The 16,798-nt window shown below is 29.5% G+C and overlaps 2 protein-coding genes across 2 annotated transcripts; both read right to left on the bottom strand.

Annotated features, from left to right (window-relative positions):
- Positions 1-4,051: 4,051 nt before the first annotated feature.
- LOC111307206 (ubiquitin-conjugating enzyme E2-17 kDa-like) lies at positions 4,052-7,071 on the bottom strand. The gene is made up of 5 exons (XM_022905222.2): positions 6,911-7,071; positions 6,683-6,762; positions 5,877-6,004; positions 4,688-4,792; positions 4,052-4,365 (listed from the first exon to the last, which is right to left on the bottom strand). Exons 2-5 carry the CDS (start codon positions 6,750-6,752, stop codon positions 4,222-4,224), a joined length of 447 nt encoding a protein of 148 aa, XP_022760957.1. The 5' UTR covers positions 6,753-6,762; positions 6,911-7,071; the 3' UTR covers positions 4,052-4,221.
- Positions 7,072-7,794: 723 nt separating this feature from the next.
- Positions 7,795-12,066, bottom strand: LOC111315700 (putative inactive receptor kinase At4g23740). The gene is made up of 3 exons (XM_089765535.1): positions 11,601-12,066; positions 9,847-11,174; positions 7,795-8,606 (listed from the first exon to the last, which is right to left on the bottom strand). Exons 2-3 carry the CDS (start codon positions 11,078-11,080, stop codon positions 7,969-7,971), a joined length of 1,872 nt encoding a protein of 623 aa, XP_089621661.1. The 5' UTR covers positions 11,081-11,174; positions 11,601-12,066; the 3' UTR covers positions 7,795-7,968.
- Positions 12,067-16,798: the final 4,732 nt, after the last annotated feature.

Genomic DNA, 16,798 nt, shown 5'->3' with positions numbered 1-16,798 from the left:
GGATGAGTAACTAACGCATTAATTCAAGTACTATTTTGAAAAAAATGAAAATTTAAGATACTTAAAATTGAACAAACAGAGAATGTACTAGCTTTAAATGCAAGTAAATTTTTTTTTTTTGGAATGTTTGCATTAGGATTATGCTTATGATATAAATAAATAGAATGTTTGATAAATATTTTTTAAATAATTTTAATTTATATTCATTTATTAAATTTAATACACGATTATAAATAATATTTTAAGATTTATTAATTACACAAACAAAATAAATTTCATTTATATTTGAGTTGTTTACATTTGAGAGTGAAAAAAATTAAACATTTTATGAATAATTCGCAAATGAATTTTATTTATGTTCATTATATTCATTTATTAAGTTTAATAAACGATTGTAAATAATATTTTAATAGTTATTAATTAAATAAATAAATTATGAATACAACAAAATTTATTTTTATTGATTTATTTATTCCCTTAATCATGGAATAGTTCCTCTCTAACATGTTTTTTTACAAGAAAAAAGTTGGCATCAATCAACATCAAATTAAGTTTTGTAATTTTAAACTAGACATGGCACAATCATGATTCATGACACTTCCCATCTTTGAACTTCAAAATTCAAAAACATGTGTTGGTAACTTGAAGAGATGGGTTGAACATGACCATCCAAATTAAGCCCCTATTGTCCACTAAACAAACATGCATTTGTTAATTAGGGAGATAATGAAAGTGAAAAAGACTAAAAGATTTCAATTATTGCTATGGTTAATTATAAATCAGAATGTACTCAAAAGGATGATTTAGAGAATCGTTTGAAAATCAGCAATTTGATAGATTCAACAAATTATAAAAAGTAATCAAAACCAATTAGACACTTCAACCTCTGCAATCTGACAAAGCGGTCCATGTAGCGGCTCGGGCACGACAATGCCATGTCATCAAGAAATGAGATGTTTGAGTGGAGATGAGCTTGTTATTTGTCACCCTTTGTCTTCATTAGAGACAAGCTGATCTTTCAAGCATATATTATCAATTGAGTGATTAGATTAGGGGTTAGGTGACCTGATTTTCAGGGTCATAGCCCTTTCCAACTCGTTTGCATGCCGGGTAGAGCTTACATTTTGAAAAACAAAAGAAAAAAAAATTGTGGGTTAAGGTTTACACGTGATTTTTTTTTTTTTTAAGAAAAAGATGGAGAAAAATCAATTTCAAAGAAAAATGCATGATTAATAATTGTGTGATTTACGTGTTTAGTCTTTAATTTTTGATAATTTCAAATAAAAAAAGTTTGAATTTGTTTAAACTTTGAACTTATTAATAATGGGTTTTGATTAAATAATCCGAATGCAATGCTGTTAGACATAAAAAGACATGGGTCACAGTGCCCCATATAAAAAGAATATAATTGAACTGAGATACAACTAAACTTTTATTTCTTTTGTTTTCTCTCTCTCTCTCTTTCTTTGTCATTTACAAGGAAAAAAAAATTTATTAAAAAAGCAGTGTTGATGCAAGGGCCTGGCATGGTTTGACTCCTTACTTTCTACGTTACCAATGTCTCTAGCCTTCTTAATTTTTTTTATTAATTTCCTTTCTAATTGCCATCAAAATTCTCCTAATAAGTGGCAAGATTAACCTTGAGAATTGAGACATTTTTTCCAGGAATTTTTTTCAGAATTTTTTTTTTGAATGGAGATTTTTTTTTTCAGATGCTTTTAATGTCAAGTTTGTCTTGAGAAGTTCATGACAAGGTATTATATATATATTGACATACCATAGATAAAATCTAAATACAAAATATTTTGAATGATTGATTTGAGTGGAAAATGCTGCTCACTTGTTTAAATTTAAGATATCCAAAATGTAGTAATACTTATTTTTTTTCTTTAACCCTTTTTCATTTTTTGTAGTTAGGAATTGAAGAATTTAATAGCTTTTTTGGGTTGTGACAAAATCACAATCGAGATAGAGAAAGAAAATGAAAATTGGAGAGCCAAGTTGAACACGTTTTTGCTTAAATAGGTCATGTGGGGTGTCAGAAATAAAGTTACATAGGATGTGAGATTATTTTAATTATAACCTGTTGTGAAGATATGGGTAGGATTCTAAATGTAAGAACATTGGCTGGGAACTGGCCGAAGGGAGCCCTTGATTCAGTCCCGTGACGAGTCTCATGTTTTTGAACAATGGTCAATAGGTTTTCATATTCAATGTTAAGTTCAATTTTACAACCTTACTACTGAGACATTTTTAAAAGGCACTGAGATCCATTCTCGAATGCCTAAAACAAAATTTGAAAAAAATATATATAGGAAGAGAGAAGGTGAAGCTCAAGTGGGATTTTGTATGCACAGGTTTTCAGGTTTAGGGAGATGACCCATGTTTCATGGGAAAACTTTTTGTCATTTTATGCAGGAAATATGAACTTTTTTGGGGAAAAAAAAAAAAAACATAGATTTGAACAATGTTTGTTGATTCACACGGATGAATTCTCAACACAGCTCTCATCTATGGTAGTTTTCATTATATGTACAAATACATTGAATTTGGATTTTTTTTTTTTTTTGGTCAGTTTTGTGTTGTAAGTGTCAGTTATTAGTCTCATTTAGGGTAGATTTGATAATCAGAGAACAGAAAGCAAGAAAGAATTCATGAACCTGGTAAAATCTCAGTTACCATTATGACAGAGCAAAGAAAAGTGAGGTTACACTTTTGATTTTTGTAATTTTTTCTGTCCATTTTTGAACAATTCAGAGCCTTATGGGGGAAATTTATTTACTTCTCAGTTCCCGCAACTAAATTTACTTGGATGGTAAGAACAATGAAAAGCCAAGAAAGAGGGTGACCATAATTAATGTTGAAACCAGAAGAAATTTACTTCCTAACGACTTGAGCAAAATATGTTTCTTTCACTCAAACGGAAAGAAGGGACATTGAAAAAATCTTTGGTGGGCCTATCATTTGTGCTGGTGGCCTATGTCATCCTACCTGCTTTTGCATTAATCTTCCATTTTTTTTCCAGCTGGTAGGATGTAGAAATCATGATAGAATTAAATGAGAAGAGTAGGAGCAGAAACGGAGGAAATATTTGGTATAAAAAATTATAATAGTATAAGATTAAATAATATTATTTTATTTTATATTTGATGTATATTAAGATTAAAATAAGATAATTTATATACTGATCAAAATTATTTTTTTAAAATTTTTATAATTTACATTATTAATATAATTTTTAAATGTATAATAAAACATATAAATTTAATTTTATATATTAAAAATAATTCTCTATTTTAGAATAATTGAATCTTTTTATATTAAGAGAATGATTAATCTTTTTTATAATTTTATCATTTTTTTTAAATACAAATTAAATATAATATAAAACTATTATCATCTATGTATCAAACGTGACCGTAGATCTTAAAAATTTAGCAAGGAATCGTTGCAGTTAATCTCCGGATTGTGTTTTCCAGTTGCTTTTACCAAAACCAGAAACTTTTGTTAAACCAATGTATCTGTAACCTGGTTTGAAAATTGGGTCTATAAATGAATGTGCTGTGCCTGCTTATATAAACAAAATTGAGACTACTGACAATGGGCTGAAGTGCATGTCTACAACATAGTGGCTTGCCGTGCAATAGGCTGGGCCAATATCTTTGATCTTGCCTTTAATCTTAGGCTGCTGGAACACCCAAGCTTGGAGTACTGTGATTCGGAATCACAATACCTGCCACTGCTACAGGAATTAGGCACATTTGGTAGACAATTGACGATGTTGACACAAAAGGGAAAAAGAAAAGGAGACCATTTGCACGGTTAGAGCTGCTTTGCTTTCAACACTATTTCTAATCACCCCACCAGTAACGTCAACACTTCGCAATTAAAGCTGTGCATTTTACAGCCTTGAGCGTTGAAGCCAAGTTACAGCAGAGCATAACCTGACTTGCACTTTCCTTTTTCTTTTTCTTTTTCTTTTTTTTTTTCAGAATGAAAATGAAAGGATGGAAGATTGCAAACAAGAGGATATTTAGCAGAGTGGGGGCTCTAAGTTTGAAAGATAATTTCCATACAAACAATTAAAGCAGCAAATGTGTTTTAAGGAGGGCTTGGTCCACTAAATAAAGAGACAGACCACACATATTGATTCATGCATATTAATTTAAAGACCAACGCCACAGGGAAGGAAGCCCTCCTGTTACATATGGTAGAAGCACGTTAACCCATAGCATACTTCTGGGTCCAGCTCCGAGCAGTTGTCTCATACTTGCTCCGGTCAGTCTTGTACATGTGGGCGATCTCTGGCACCAACGGGTCATCAGGATTTGGATCCGTCAAGAGTGAGCAGATTGAGAGCAACACCTAGAATCAAATAAAAATAAGAAAACATCCCAACACCTAAACACCAGTACACCTAGGCAAATAAAAGTTACATGAGTGAAAAAAAAAAAAATTCTAAACCAGGATGAACAGACACAAAGAAGCAACGATCCATGTTGCAAACAGCTTTTCCAGTAGATGAAATGCTAAATTTTAAAGACTTGCTGTAACCTTTCATTTGAAACTCGTCCTTTTTTTTAATGGCTCTATGAAGGATGGTTGATAGATAACATAACATGGTAATGTATATTAAAAAATAAAAGATGTATATACTTCGAGGCAGTTAGGAGTGTTGAAAAAAAACCTTGGATATGGTGAGGGCGGGGCTCCACTGCTCCTTCAAAATATCGAGGCAAATGCTACCATTGCTGTTAATATTAGGGTGAAAGACCTTTGTCCTGAATGCAACCTGAATAGACGGAAAAATAAAAAAAAAAAGTCAAAGAACAATAAAAGATGAAAAAAAAAAAAGGTTAGCTGAATAAAACTACAAGAAACTTGCTGGTCGAAAATTAGCTACCAAACAAGCATGTTATAAGGCCATTAAAGCGGAAAAAAGCATGGAATGAATTCACCAATGTTTTACCCTGTAATTACAAAAATTAGCAGAGACTGCCTCCACATGACAAGCCATTGTCATTGGTTACAATAAATTTGATGCTATTTTATCCTTCAACAAATGAGCATCATTATTATCACATAAAATTATAAAAAATATTCCCATAGCATCCATGCACAATACAGTTTTGTTTAACCAAGAAGTATATAGTAAATGTGATAAGCCATAACTAAATATCCGTATGCATGTACCAGAGAAAGCTTAGCTGAAATGGTTTACAAAAGTAAAAAATAGCAATAGATCATGTAAACTTTGGCACTTAAAGCTAACTAACAATAGCTTTTCATGCATAAACTTAGCCATTAGACACCCAGCAAGCATGCATACATGCCCTACGGAGATAAAAATATTTGTGCTACAGAATAAGCTAATAAAAGCTAAAAAGCAATAAAGTAGAATTAGCATTTACTCATTTCAATGCCAAGTAACGTTTGCACAAGCCACTTGCCCTGTAGAGACACCTTTCGTCACAGTATTTACACCAAGGAATTAGCTATATATAACATGAAGGCTTTAAACAGTTATGCTATATATGGATTTCCCTCCAAACGTTGAAATGAAATTGAGAAAAGGTAGGGACATTCACCATATTAAAAGAACGGCTATATTAGATTTCTGAGGAGATAACACTTATGTCTTACGACACTTGTATAGATGGTTATAAAAATATTAGCTTGTCGACATAATCAACTTGCAGCATATGGAGTGCTAAGAAATTTTCTTCAAAACACTTAAGAGACATAGTGGCATATTTTTTAAAGCAAAAGGCAAACAATTACAGTTAAATATATAGACAAGAAAGGTAAAATTACACAATATACAGTGAAGGTAGGAAAGAATGAAAACTAGATGGTTAAGGGATACAATTAAATACCTTGGGTGGCTTAAATGGATAGTCCGGAGGGAAATGAATGGTGACTAGAAACACTCCACCAGCATATGGACTGTCAGGAGGACCCATAATAGTTGCTTGCCAATGAAACATGTCTTCAGCAACAGGGCCTTATTTGAATAATAAAAAGAAGTAAAACAACAATTAGACGGAATAACCAATCTGCATGTAACCTATCAAATTCTTTTCCCATATAAAAATTAAATCAAATACTCATCCTTTTTCTTATTTGCCTTAAGAAAATATAAGATGTTCACTCCTAAAAAATTTTAGCATATTTAAGAGAAATGATGATGCAATGATGAGTTCTTACATGAGAAAAATTCTTCAGCAATGCATGCTAATCATTTCCTGACAACTTCACCTATGCTATAACTAATTCATATGAGCGCATACTGACTTAGCAAACATGAATATGCATAGCAATCAATAAAACACGAAAAGAAAAAAAAAAGGCTTAAAAACCTTGAGTCAAACAGAATCCAAAGACATAAATCTAAAACTTGAAAAAAAAAAAAAAAAGAAAAGAAAGAAAGATATTACAGTTTGAATCAATAATAAAATCGTCATGGTCAAAATCATACCCCTAAAAATAAGTACAGATCCATTATATTCAGCTCCAAATTCAATTATGCAGCAATAATTAGCTCATGTCATGATTTAATGAACAAAAAGCAGATATTTAAAAACAAAAATTAAGCAAAATTTCAAGAAAAAAATTTGAGAAAAATCACAAGAAATAAACAAATCGAGGCACGAAACAGAGAAAAAGGGAGAAGAAATTGAACCTGCGCTACACGAGGTTGGAGGATCTTTCTGGAGATCCTTGAGCTCCTTCAAGATCCGCTTTGACGCCATCACCTAAACCCTAAAACAAACAAAAAAATTAAAAAAAAAAAGAAAATCAAATCCAAGCTAGATCGCCATTAGCTTCAACGAAGCTAACTCGAAAACTTTTAAATTAAAGAGAAACAAAAAAAAAAAAAGTAAAGAAGTAATCGGAGAGAAAAAGGTACCTGAGAGATCCTCCTGTCCTGGCTATTGCTTCTTTCTATGTTGGTCGCTGAAAATAGCGGAAGAAAAGTAAAGCGAGAATTAAAAAAAAAAAAAAAAAAAAAGGCTTTAGAAATAGTGTTCCGAGAAAATGAGTTTTGAATAATTAAAAAACAACAAAGATAAGGCAAATCTGGGCTGCTTGCGTTCTAATTGCTATCTTCGTGGACCCCACCAATACAAAGAGAATTTTCTTTTTGTAATAAAATGTTTTACTTTAGAATAATTACAAAATAGGTCACACAAATATTTATTATTTTTTTAAAAAAAAATTTGAGATAGATAATTTATTTAATTTTTTAAATTAAAATAAAATATATCGTATCTAATAATTTAAAATAAATAATTACAAATCATGCATTAGAAATGATTTTAATAAATAATTATTAATAAAATTCAAAACTCAAAATTTTTTTATTAAAAAAAAATTTAATCGATTAAATCAATCACTTATTATAATATTTATTATTTCATTCAACATAAAAAATTTCCCTTTTTCTTTACTCCATTTTTGTTTTTTTTTTTAAATCTTAGATGGTTTTGACCGGGTTGACCCGAATATATTAATCTTCTTCACCCTTGATAGTTCAGTTATTTACAGTTAGTAGTATATAATATTGTCGGAACATTGACCTTTGAACTTGGTTTAACCGCCTCATTAATGTTTCTTTTTTTAATTATATTGAAATTATTAATAAATAAAAATGATTAAACGGTGAAAAATAAAATTACTTGTAGTAAGAGAGTAAAAAAGGTACAAGTTTAGAGTAAGTTTTCTTTTATTTTATCCTATATAGTTGAAGGGAAGCTTTTGCAAATTGCAATTTGAGGCCCAAAGACAACAAGATAAAAGGGAGTGATTCACCAATGCATAACCTCCCAACTCTTGGATCAGCTTGACACAAGTCTTAAACAGAATTTGTTCATTGAAAAAGGCACAACGAATTTTTTTTTGAAAAGAAAAAAGATTACAATACTGAACTAGGTAAAAGGAATTGAAAAAGACTCTGGATTTGGTGACTCAACCTATCACTGTTACTGCTGGTGTTGAACTTTCCGATCTGTTTCCTGAAGATGGTCGATTCTCAGAATCAATCCGCCGGACATTTTCTATCATTTTAACTAGTTCTGGCATTTTAGGTCTCTGATCAGGCATCCTCACAACACATGTCATTGCTATTTGTAACATCTCCACCATCTCTTCCTCTATATTTGGATATCTCATCAGTTCTATATCAAAAACTTCAGCTGTCCACTCCTCTCGAACTACTGAATGAACCCACCTGACCAAATGGATAATCTCGTCACCACCAGTAGTATGGATAGGGGATTTTCCGGTAAGGAGCTCTAGTAAGACCACTCCAAAGCTATAGACATCAGAAGGCTGCATAGCTTTTCTGGTGTCAGTCACTTCAGGGGCACGATAACCAGCAGCGCGGGAGATAGGAGGGGCTAGTGCACTCATTATTGTTGACAGACCAAGATCTGACACGCAACCATACTGTTGGGAGTTGACAAAAATGTTTGAGGACTTGATGTTGCCGTGGACAAACTTGCCACCATTCTCCATATGAATGCGAGCAATGCCTCTTGCTGCCCCAATTGCTATTTTCATTCTGGCATACCAATCTAGAGGGATTCTGTCCTCGCCTCTCTTACCTGTAAACGCACTTACATTAGAAAAAATCTTAGAAACTATTTGATCTTTTATACATTGATGATGACCAAAGTTGTGGACATTCGAATTAAAAGAATAAACTGACATAAATACTCCATGAAAAAGAAGCCAAGGATGAGAATTTTATTCACTACCTGGGAATTGACATCCAAATCCTATTGTGCCGCCAAACTCTAATCAGTAACATGTTTTTTAATTATATGATCACTCTCACCACCTCAGTTCAACATTAAGGATTCAGAAATTTCTTAAAGGAAACTATCTTAAATCTTTTTTTTTTCCGGCATACCAATCCTCACACCAAGTCCAATCAAGTTTATGCAGGAGCGTGGCATATACTATCCAAAACAGTGAAGCATCGAGGTTTCACCTTCATCTCGATGTGTATAGCATTCATAAAGATGATAGAAGATGAGAAGCATTTCAAAAAGACATCCTATCTTAGCAAGGGACATTTCTAAACTGAAAGTTATCTGATATAATCAATGAAAAACAGACTGATATGTGGAAAAACAGTCGCACCTATGAAAATATTGATCTAGTATTTTTTTTCCCTTTTTTTTTGTTTTTTGGTTTCAATCAAAATGCTTCCATGAATTATTAGTTATTATCTATAAATCATCTTTTCCACCATCAGTCTAGCATTTCTAAAAGACATCCTATCTTAGCAAGGGACATTTCTAAACTGAAAGTTATCTGATATAATCAAGAAAAACAGACTGATATGTGGAAAAACAGTCGCATCTATGAAAATATTGATCTAGTATTTTTTTTCCCTTTTTTTTTTTTTTTTTGGTTTCAATCAAATTGCTTCCATGAATTATTAGTTATTATCTATGAATCATCTTTTCCACCATCAGTCTATCATTCTCATTCCCAAACCACACAAATACACACATATTTCATTTAAGTGGTAAGATATGGAACTTTTCAGAAATATAAAGCTTCAAATCATGTAGAGAGTTTCACATCTAATAATACAAAAGGATAATATCATCTTAAGTGCTTTTCTTATTTATTAATTATTGTAATCACAAAGGGTTACAACTAGGAGGAAAACCCAGGGAAATGAATGCATAGTATCGAATTGGTCATTTACAAGGGCATTATCTGTCAAAGAGTAAATTGCAAACAATAAATGTTTGTTTTTCAGCACTTCAGAGATAAAAATGCAATTAATTATTATCATAAAGAAACAAGGGAATGGACAAAACAACATACCATGTAACATGGAAGCAACGCTTCCCTGATTGTAATAATCATAAACCATCAGCCTTTCATCTTTTGAGTAGTAATATGCCTTCAGTTCAACCACATTCGCATGTCTAATGCTTCCAGCAACCTCCATCTGTAGCTCAAAATCCCGCTTCCCAACACTAACCTCCTTCAATCTCTTCACCACCACTGATGTTGCATCCTCTAGCACTGCCTTATAAGAAATACCAAAAGTCCCCTTCCCCAATACTTCAGCAGAAGCCCTCAACAAATCCTCCAAATCAAATGTATAATTACAACCCTCAAAAAAGAACAATCTATTATTTGCATCCTGACTTCTTGAGACCACTTTCTCTGGTGACATCTCTCCCTTTTGCAACTTCCGTGAACATACATCCTCACTCTTTCGTCTTGAGCAGCAAACAATTATTAAAAATGCAAATGCCACAATCCCCAGAACGCAACCAGCAATTATTATTCCTAACAATGCAGTTTCACCAAGCCTCCCAGACTTCCTGGATGCCGGATATGGTTTGCTAGAGGGTGCAACAAACGGGGATGTTTGAGGAGGGATGCTTTCAAAAGAAATGTTATTACCTCCAAAAGCCGAACTCGGGAATCTTAAAAGCCACTTTGGAACACCACCAGTGAGATTATTGTTGAACAAGTTTATCTGCTGTAAGCTAGGCAAATTCAGATCAGGAATTTCACCAGAAAGTGAATTGTTTGCAAGATTCAACGCCTCCAGGTGAGTCAAATTCGACAGAGAACTAGGAATACTCCCATTGAATCGATTGTTGGATAAATTAACATTAGTTAGATTCTTCCAAACAGAGAAATCCACCGGCAATGGACCAGAGAAGTTGTTGTATTGAAGATAAAGAAACGACAAGTTTCTCAAATTAGAGAAATCAGAAGGGAAGTGACCACTGATAGCATTGGATCTAAGGCTCAAAATCTGCAAAGCTGAGAGGCGGCTCAGAGTATTGGCAGGAATAGGGCCATGCAATCCGATTCCAGGCAATCTAACCGCTATTATCCGAGAGCCATCAGGATTACAAGTAACTCCAGTCCAGTTATTACAAACTGGAGAAGTCTCATTCCAGTCTATATAACGAGAGTGGCGCAGTTTGTTAACAAAATCAAGCAATGCCTGCTTATCCTCAACTAGGTCTGCATTTCCTTGGAACGTAACCAAACCCAGGATGCAAATCAAAGAGAAAATGTTCGAAGCTTCCATCTCTCTCTTTCTGAAGTCTCTCCTAACACCTGAAGCAAAAACCGAACTGTTTCTGCTACTTTCCCGGTTCCCTCCTTACATCTATGGTTTTAAGCTGAAAACAATAGAAAAAAAAAGTAAACAACTCGAAATAATTTAAAATGAGTTGGAGAAAGAGAATGTTAAGTAAGGACTAAGGAGGGGAAAAAGTCAGATTTCAAGATAATTGTCGAAACAGGTAAGGGTGGGCTCTGGGGATTTTCACGTTAAAAAAATGAGCTCGTAGGCTTTGAGTGAGGTGTCTTTAGTCAAAAAAGAGTCATTGCCAATAACCCAAATTTCAATTCTTTAAGCAAATAAAAAACCCAACTTCTTTCTTTTCTTTTTGTTCTTTGTTCTTTTAGCTTTTCAACCAAAATGTTGAAAACTTGAATCCAAAATGGTGAATTCAAAACCAAATCCAAAACAAACCCCACATCAAACTACCTCTATACAATCATAAACTAGTGAGAAAAAAAAAACTTACTGCCTTTAAACTTACCTCGTTTTCTAGATCTGCTCTCCTCAAACCCTTCTGCTTCCAATTTCACTTCTTTGCTTAGTTAAGACTTCAAAACTCTGCCTTTTTCACTCACCAACCCCCAGAGAGAAAGAGAATGAGAAAGCAAAGATCAAAGAGGTGAAAATGCAAATTATTATGATTATTTCTCTCTGGCTAAAGTAGCATTCAGATCATGTGAAAACGGATAATAATCATTAAGAAATAGCTCAAAAAAATAAAAAGAAAATGATGAATCTTGCTATTAAAAAAAGCAGAAAATTACTATGATTTTCTCAACAGAGTTAAAAATACTCAGAAATGGTACCAAATCACTGATTTGAAGCTAAGAGTGAAAAAAAAAAAAAAAAGTATATAAACAGTAAATACATGAAGCTTTTTTCAGTTTTTTTTTTTTAATAATTAGCAACGGCTATATCTTTTTGGTGACATTAAATTGACGGAGTACGGGTAGAAATAGAAAGTAGTAGGGGTTTTATAGGGCAACTCGCGGGTGGAGGAAAAGACGGTAAAAAAGTGAACGGAAAACTACTGTTTTAAAAGTGGATTTGGTGGGGTTAGTGACGTGGCGATTTTAAGGGGATCAATTTTTCACTGGGGTACCGTTCTGTTCTGTTGTCTGTTTACAATGACTATAAATGAGGTATGCCGCCTACGTGTGTTGCATTATTGGCCGTTGGTTTGGGATATGAACTCTTTTAATGGCCATTCGATCTGATTACTTTGGACTTTAGGCAACGCCGATGGACGGTTCCTTTTGTCCTATGACACCGCATTTCTCGTTGTGGTGTCAACTGTCAAATGTGTTGAGCAATCTGTGATACGACATAATTTGACGTTATGTAAATTGTGTTTGTTATGATCCGTTATTAAGTATCAGAAAGATATATATATATATATATTTGTTACATTAAAAAATTTTAAGTTTATAGATTCATACTGCATAATTTGTTAAGATTAATGTCAGTGACATATGGACCAACATGACAGAACATACAAATTCAATCATATTATGTAAGTAGGCTCTTAACCTTTAAGCATATTTATATTATTTTTATATTATAATAAAATTATATTTATTTTTTATATTTTGTTTGTAATTTATGAAATAAAATTATATGAAATAAATTTACTTATTAAATATTTAAATTATTGATAAATAAATTATATTTAATTAGTGATTAACAAAAATAAAATGATAAATAATTAAGACTTCAAGTTAAATACAAAATTCAATTAATAAAGTAAATTATTATAAAATTAAAGATATAAAATAAATGTACAAAACAAAATACATAATATGAGTGAATCATTAGGTGATGAGAATGAAAAATAAAAAAATAATGTTGTGTTTTATAATATCTTTTATAAGTACATGTATTTTTTTAAAAATATTATGATAATAATTTTAATATTTTTATTTAATAAATTATATTATTCTTTTATGTGGTAACAAACATTTTATAAAATTACGTAAATTATGTATCTTTTTATTTTATTCTATGTTTATTTATCTTTCGCACATGTTATTTTTAATAGATATTTTTAAAAAATAAAGAAATTTTTTAAAATTTATTAATGGATTGATTTTATCCATCTCAATGCAAAAAACTATCATACTTGACATGACACGAATCATAAAAATTACGGATTATGTGTCGTATTAAATCATGTGTACTCTTAACTTTCATAGGCTATATTAATACGATAAAATAAAAAATAATGCTAGATCAACATAATTTATTAACATATAAATTAATATTTAAATATATTATATCGGTCCAACAAAACTCATTTAATACCTTTAAAGTAGTTCATAAATTAATTTTATGAATTTTTAATATATAAATAAAAAATAAAAAGTTTCAAAGTTGAAAGCTATAAATAGATATTTGATTTTGACTAAAATAATACTCTTAACATTTGGTAACAAGTTAAAATATTTTAATTAAAATTAAGAAATATGCATTAATTTTTTTCGTTATTATTTTTCTTACTTAAATTTTGTTGTAAACGAGATCCCGGTTGGAAAAATATATATAAGTATTAAAATTTATTGAATATCATTCTTTTAAACTAATTACATAAACTGTTTAAATTAAACTTTAAAGTTTAATTTGCTTTACTTGATTGGTGATTGATGTGATCCCAAAAATCTTGGTGGTTGTTTGGTCCTTCAGTCTCAAAAACACCTTTTTTATGCTAAAGTTTGAAGTTGGATTGAAAGGGAATTTAAAAGAATATTTTATAGCTTTTGTGAAATTTGAAAACAAACTTTTAAAGAACTCTAAAATAAATTTATTTAAAAAAACTTGCAAAAGAAATCTAATATCTAATATATATATATATATATTATATAACAACATACATAAATAAGTTTATCATATGAGCGTCTAGGTGAAAAACTCTCTTAAATGACATGTAAAATAATTTTAAAAAATGATAATTTATTTTAATTATAAAATAAATAATTTTAAATTTATTTAAATATCAAAATTATACAAATTATAATTGACAATTAAATCAATTTAGAGATATATTTTTTAAAATTAAAAATATGAAATATGAAATTTATTTTTTTAATAAAGAATTTTAGTTGTTTACCAAATAACTTTATTTAAAAAATCATTTAATTATAAAATCTTTTAAACATGTTTAAAAATTACAAATATTAAATTTATCCAAATCTTTTAATAATTTTTTTATCTTGATTTAAAAAATTATCTTTTTAAAAAATTTACATAAGACAATAAAAATTCAAGTAATTATATGTAAAATTTTGAAAATTCAAAAAATTTTCAGCTTAAATTTTTAAATAATAAAAACATTAAAACAATTATATCTATTTGAACACTTCTTATCAAATTTATATTTTAAATAAATACAAAAAAATTTAATATTATCTTTATCACCTATTATATCCATTTTAAATTTTAAAAATTTAATTTAAAAAGTATCTATTTAATTCTAATTGTCACTAAAAAATTATTCTACAAATTTAAAACTACAAATCTAACGTGTTATACATCAATTTTTTTCAAGGTAGATTATATTACTATTGCAATTTGTTTTATTTTATTTGTTTATAACTTTTTTCAAGTTTATTTTATTGTTATTACAATTTCATTCCTATTAAAAATAATATTTTTTAATTTATTTTTTCATATATTTTCATATATTTTTCATATTTTGCATAATAATTTAGTTAAAATTACTAAAGTTAAAGTATGTTAATAATTAATTTATTATTTATTTTATCATTCAATAATATATATTTTTTAAAAGTCATAATTTATTTTTATTTGATATTATCTTATAAATGTATAAATATTATTGTAAACAAATATAACCAAAGGAAATATATAATTTTTTTACTGTTTATAAAAAATTTATTTTTTAATAATAGGTCAATATTTATAAATTTTATATATGCTATGAGTTTTAAAGATTTGAATATAATTTTAAAAAGAAACTAATTTGTATATACATATTCATATTAAATAAGTAAAATTATTTTATGCATCGCACGAATTATAATATAGTTAATATATAAAGTTAGTAAAAATTTTGATAAATTGTATGTATCTTATCCTATATTAAATAATTTCAATTTGATAATACACTTTTAAATTTATATCAACAATATTTTTTATTGCAATTTCATTCGGACCAAACAAACAGATATATATATATATTTATATATTTATATATGTATTCAAAGTTTAAAAAAAAAATTTTAAATTCTAGTAATCATGTCCACACTATCAAAGCAATTCTAAATTAACAGTATTTTAAAACCATTAACAATGAAACGTAATTCATATAAATTTCGTGTTAGCACAAGGTTTTAGCCACAAAAACTATGCACTAAATCCATGGTCCAACTAAATCAGCCTCGCACATTTTATATTACTTATTCCTTTTATTTTATGTGTTAAAATAAAATAACACATATTATTTTACATATTACATATTTTATTTTATATTACATTATTGCATTTTATTACTTACAATTTTTTTAAGTGAAAAATTATATATTTATTATTAAGTTAAATGTTCATATATGTACTTTTTTTTTTTAGTTTATAAGAATTGAAAATGAAAAAGGAAATAACTTGGTTCGAATCCAAATTTTTATACCTTTTTTTTATAACTTTTTTGCCCTAGACCAAAAAACTGGTACGTGCATTTTTCATTTTAAGTATCTTTTGTTTTTTTTTTTTTTCTTAATTATAACAAGTGAAGTTTCGTAGTTACATGGTCCATACCTTTGCTACTTCAGTTGTCTCAGTAGTATAGTAACTAAAAATAAGACCTCTTAACAACTTACATATCTGCCAAATTAAATTTCCTTTTCTAAAACAATGCATTTGGAGGTTGATGATAAGTTGATCAAGTGTTATCTTCTTCTTTTCTCTTTTTTTTCCCCCTTCTCTGGATGGAGCTAGTGTAGCTATGGTGGTTTAGATTATCAAGAATTTATCTTCACCCCTCTCCCATTTAAAAAAGAATAGTAAGATTTGTTTTTTTATCCACTTCCATATTCAGTAATGCATGTCTCCATGTGATTCAACGAACATTTAACTACCTCATTGTGATTTTATGGCTCTCATCTAAAACCTTTAAAGAGATTGTTCCTTGTCGTCTACAAAGTTGGTCGAAAACTTCAAAAACAATTGTCCAAAAAAGCTGCAATCCGAATTGTTATATGTATATTCATTTTTCTTATAATTGATGCACGAGTGCAAGAGTTAGGACGAGTGAGAAAGCAAAGAAGATTTGTCAAACTAAAGGAAAAGAGAAGTGAATTGAGACAATTGGGTTCATGTTCGGGTTTGGAGGCAGATAATTTTTTTTGAGCTTCATTTGGATGGATGATAAGATTAAAAATAATAATAATAATTATTATAATTATGATTGAAAAAAAAGATACTATAATTGTGATTGAAGAAAAAAATTTAATAAAAAATTTATGTTGAATGAATCTTATTGAAATTGATATTTTAATTTTATTAGTGTATGATAAAATCAATTGCACCACATCAAAAGTGCGATAAAATTCAAACCTAACATTGGTCGGGGAACCATATACAATTGTCTATTATCAATACCTAGGCAAGAAATTTTGATTTGATTTCATGAAGTTGGCCATGTCTGTTTTAGAATGGGAATATATTGGT

Source organism: Durio zibethinus, chromosome 9 (assembly GCF_047325235.1).
Source record: "Durio zibethinus cultivar Kanyao isolate XHJ-2024 chromosome 9, ASM4732523v1, whole genome shotgun sequence".
Classification (NCBI taxonomy): domain Eukaryota; kingdom Viridiplantae; phylum Streptophyta; class Magnoliopsida; order Malvales; family Malvaceae; genus Durio; species Durio zibethinus.
Note: the sequence above shows the minus strand (reverse complement) of the source record. Positions and strands in the feature narration are given on the sequence as shown.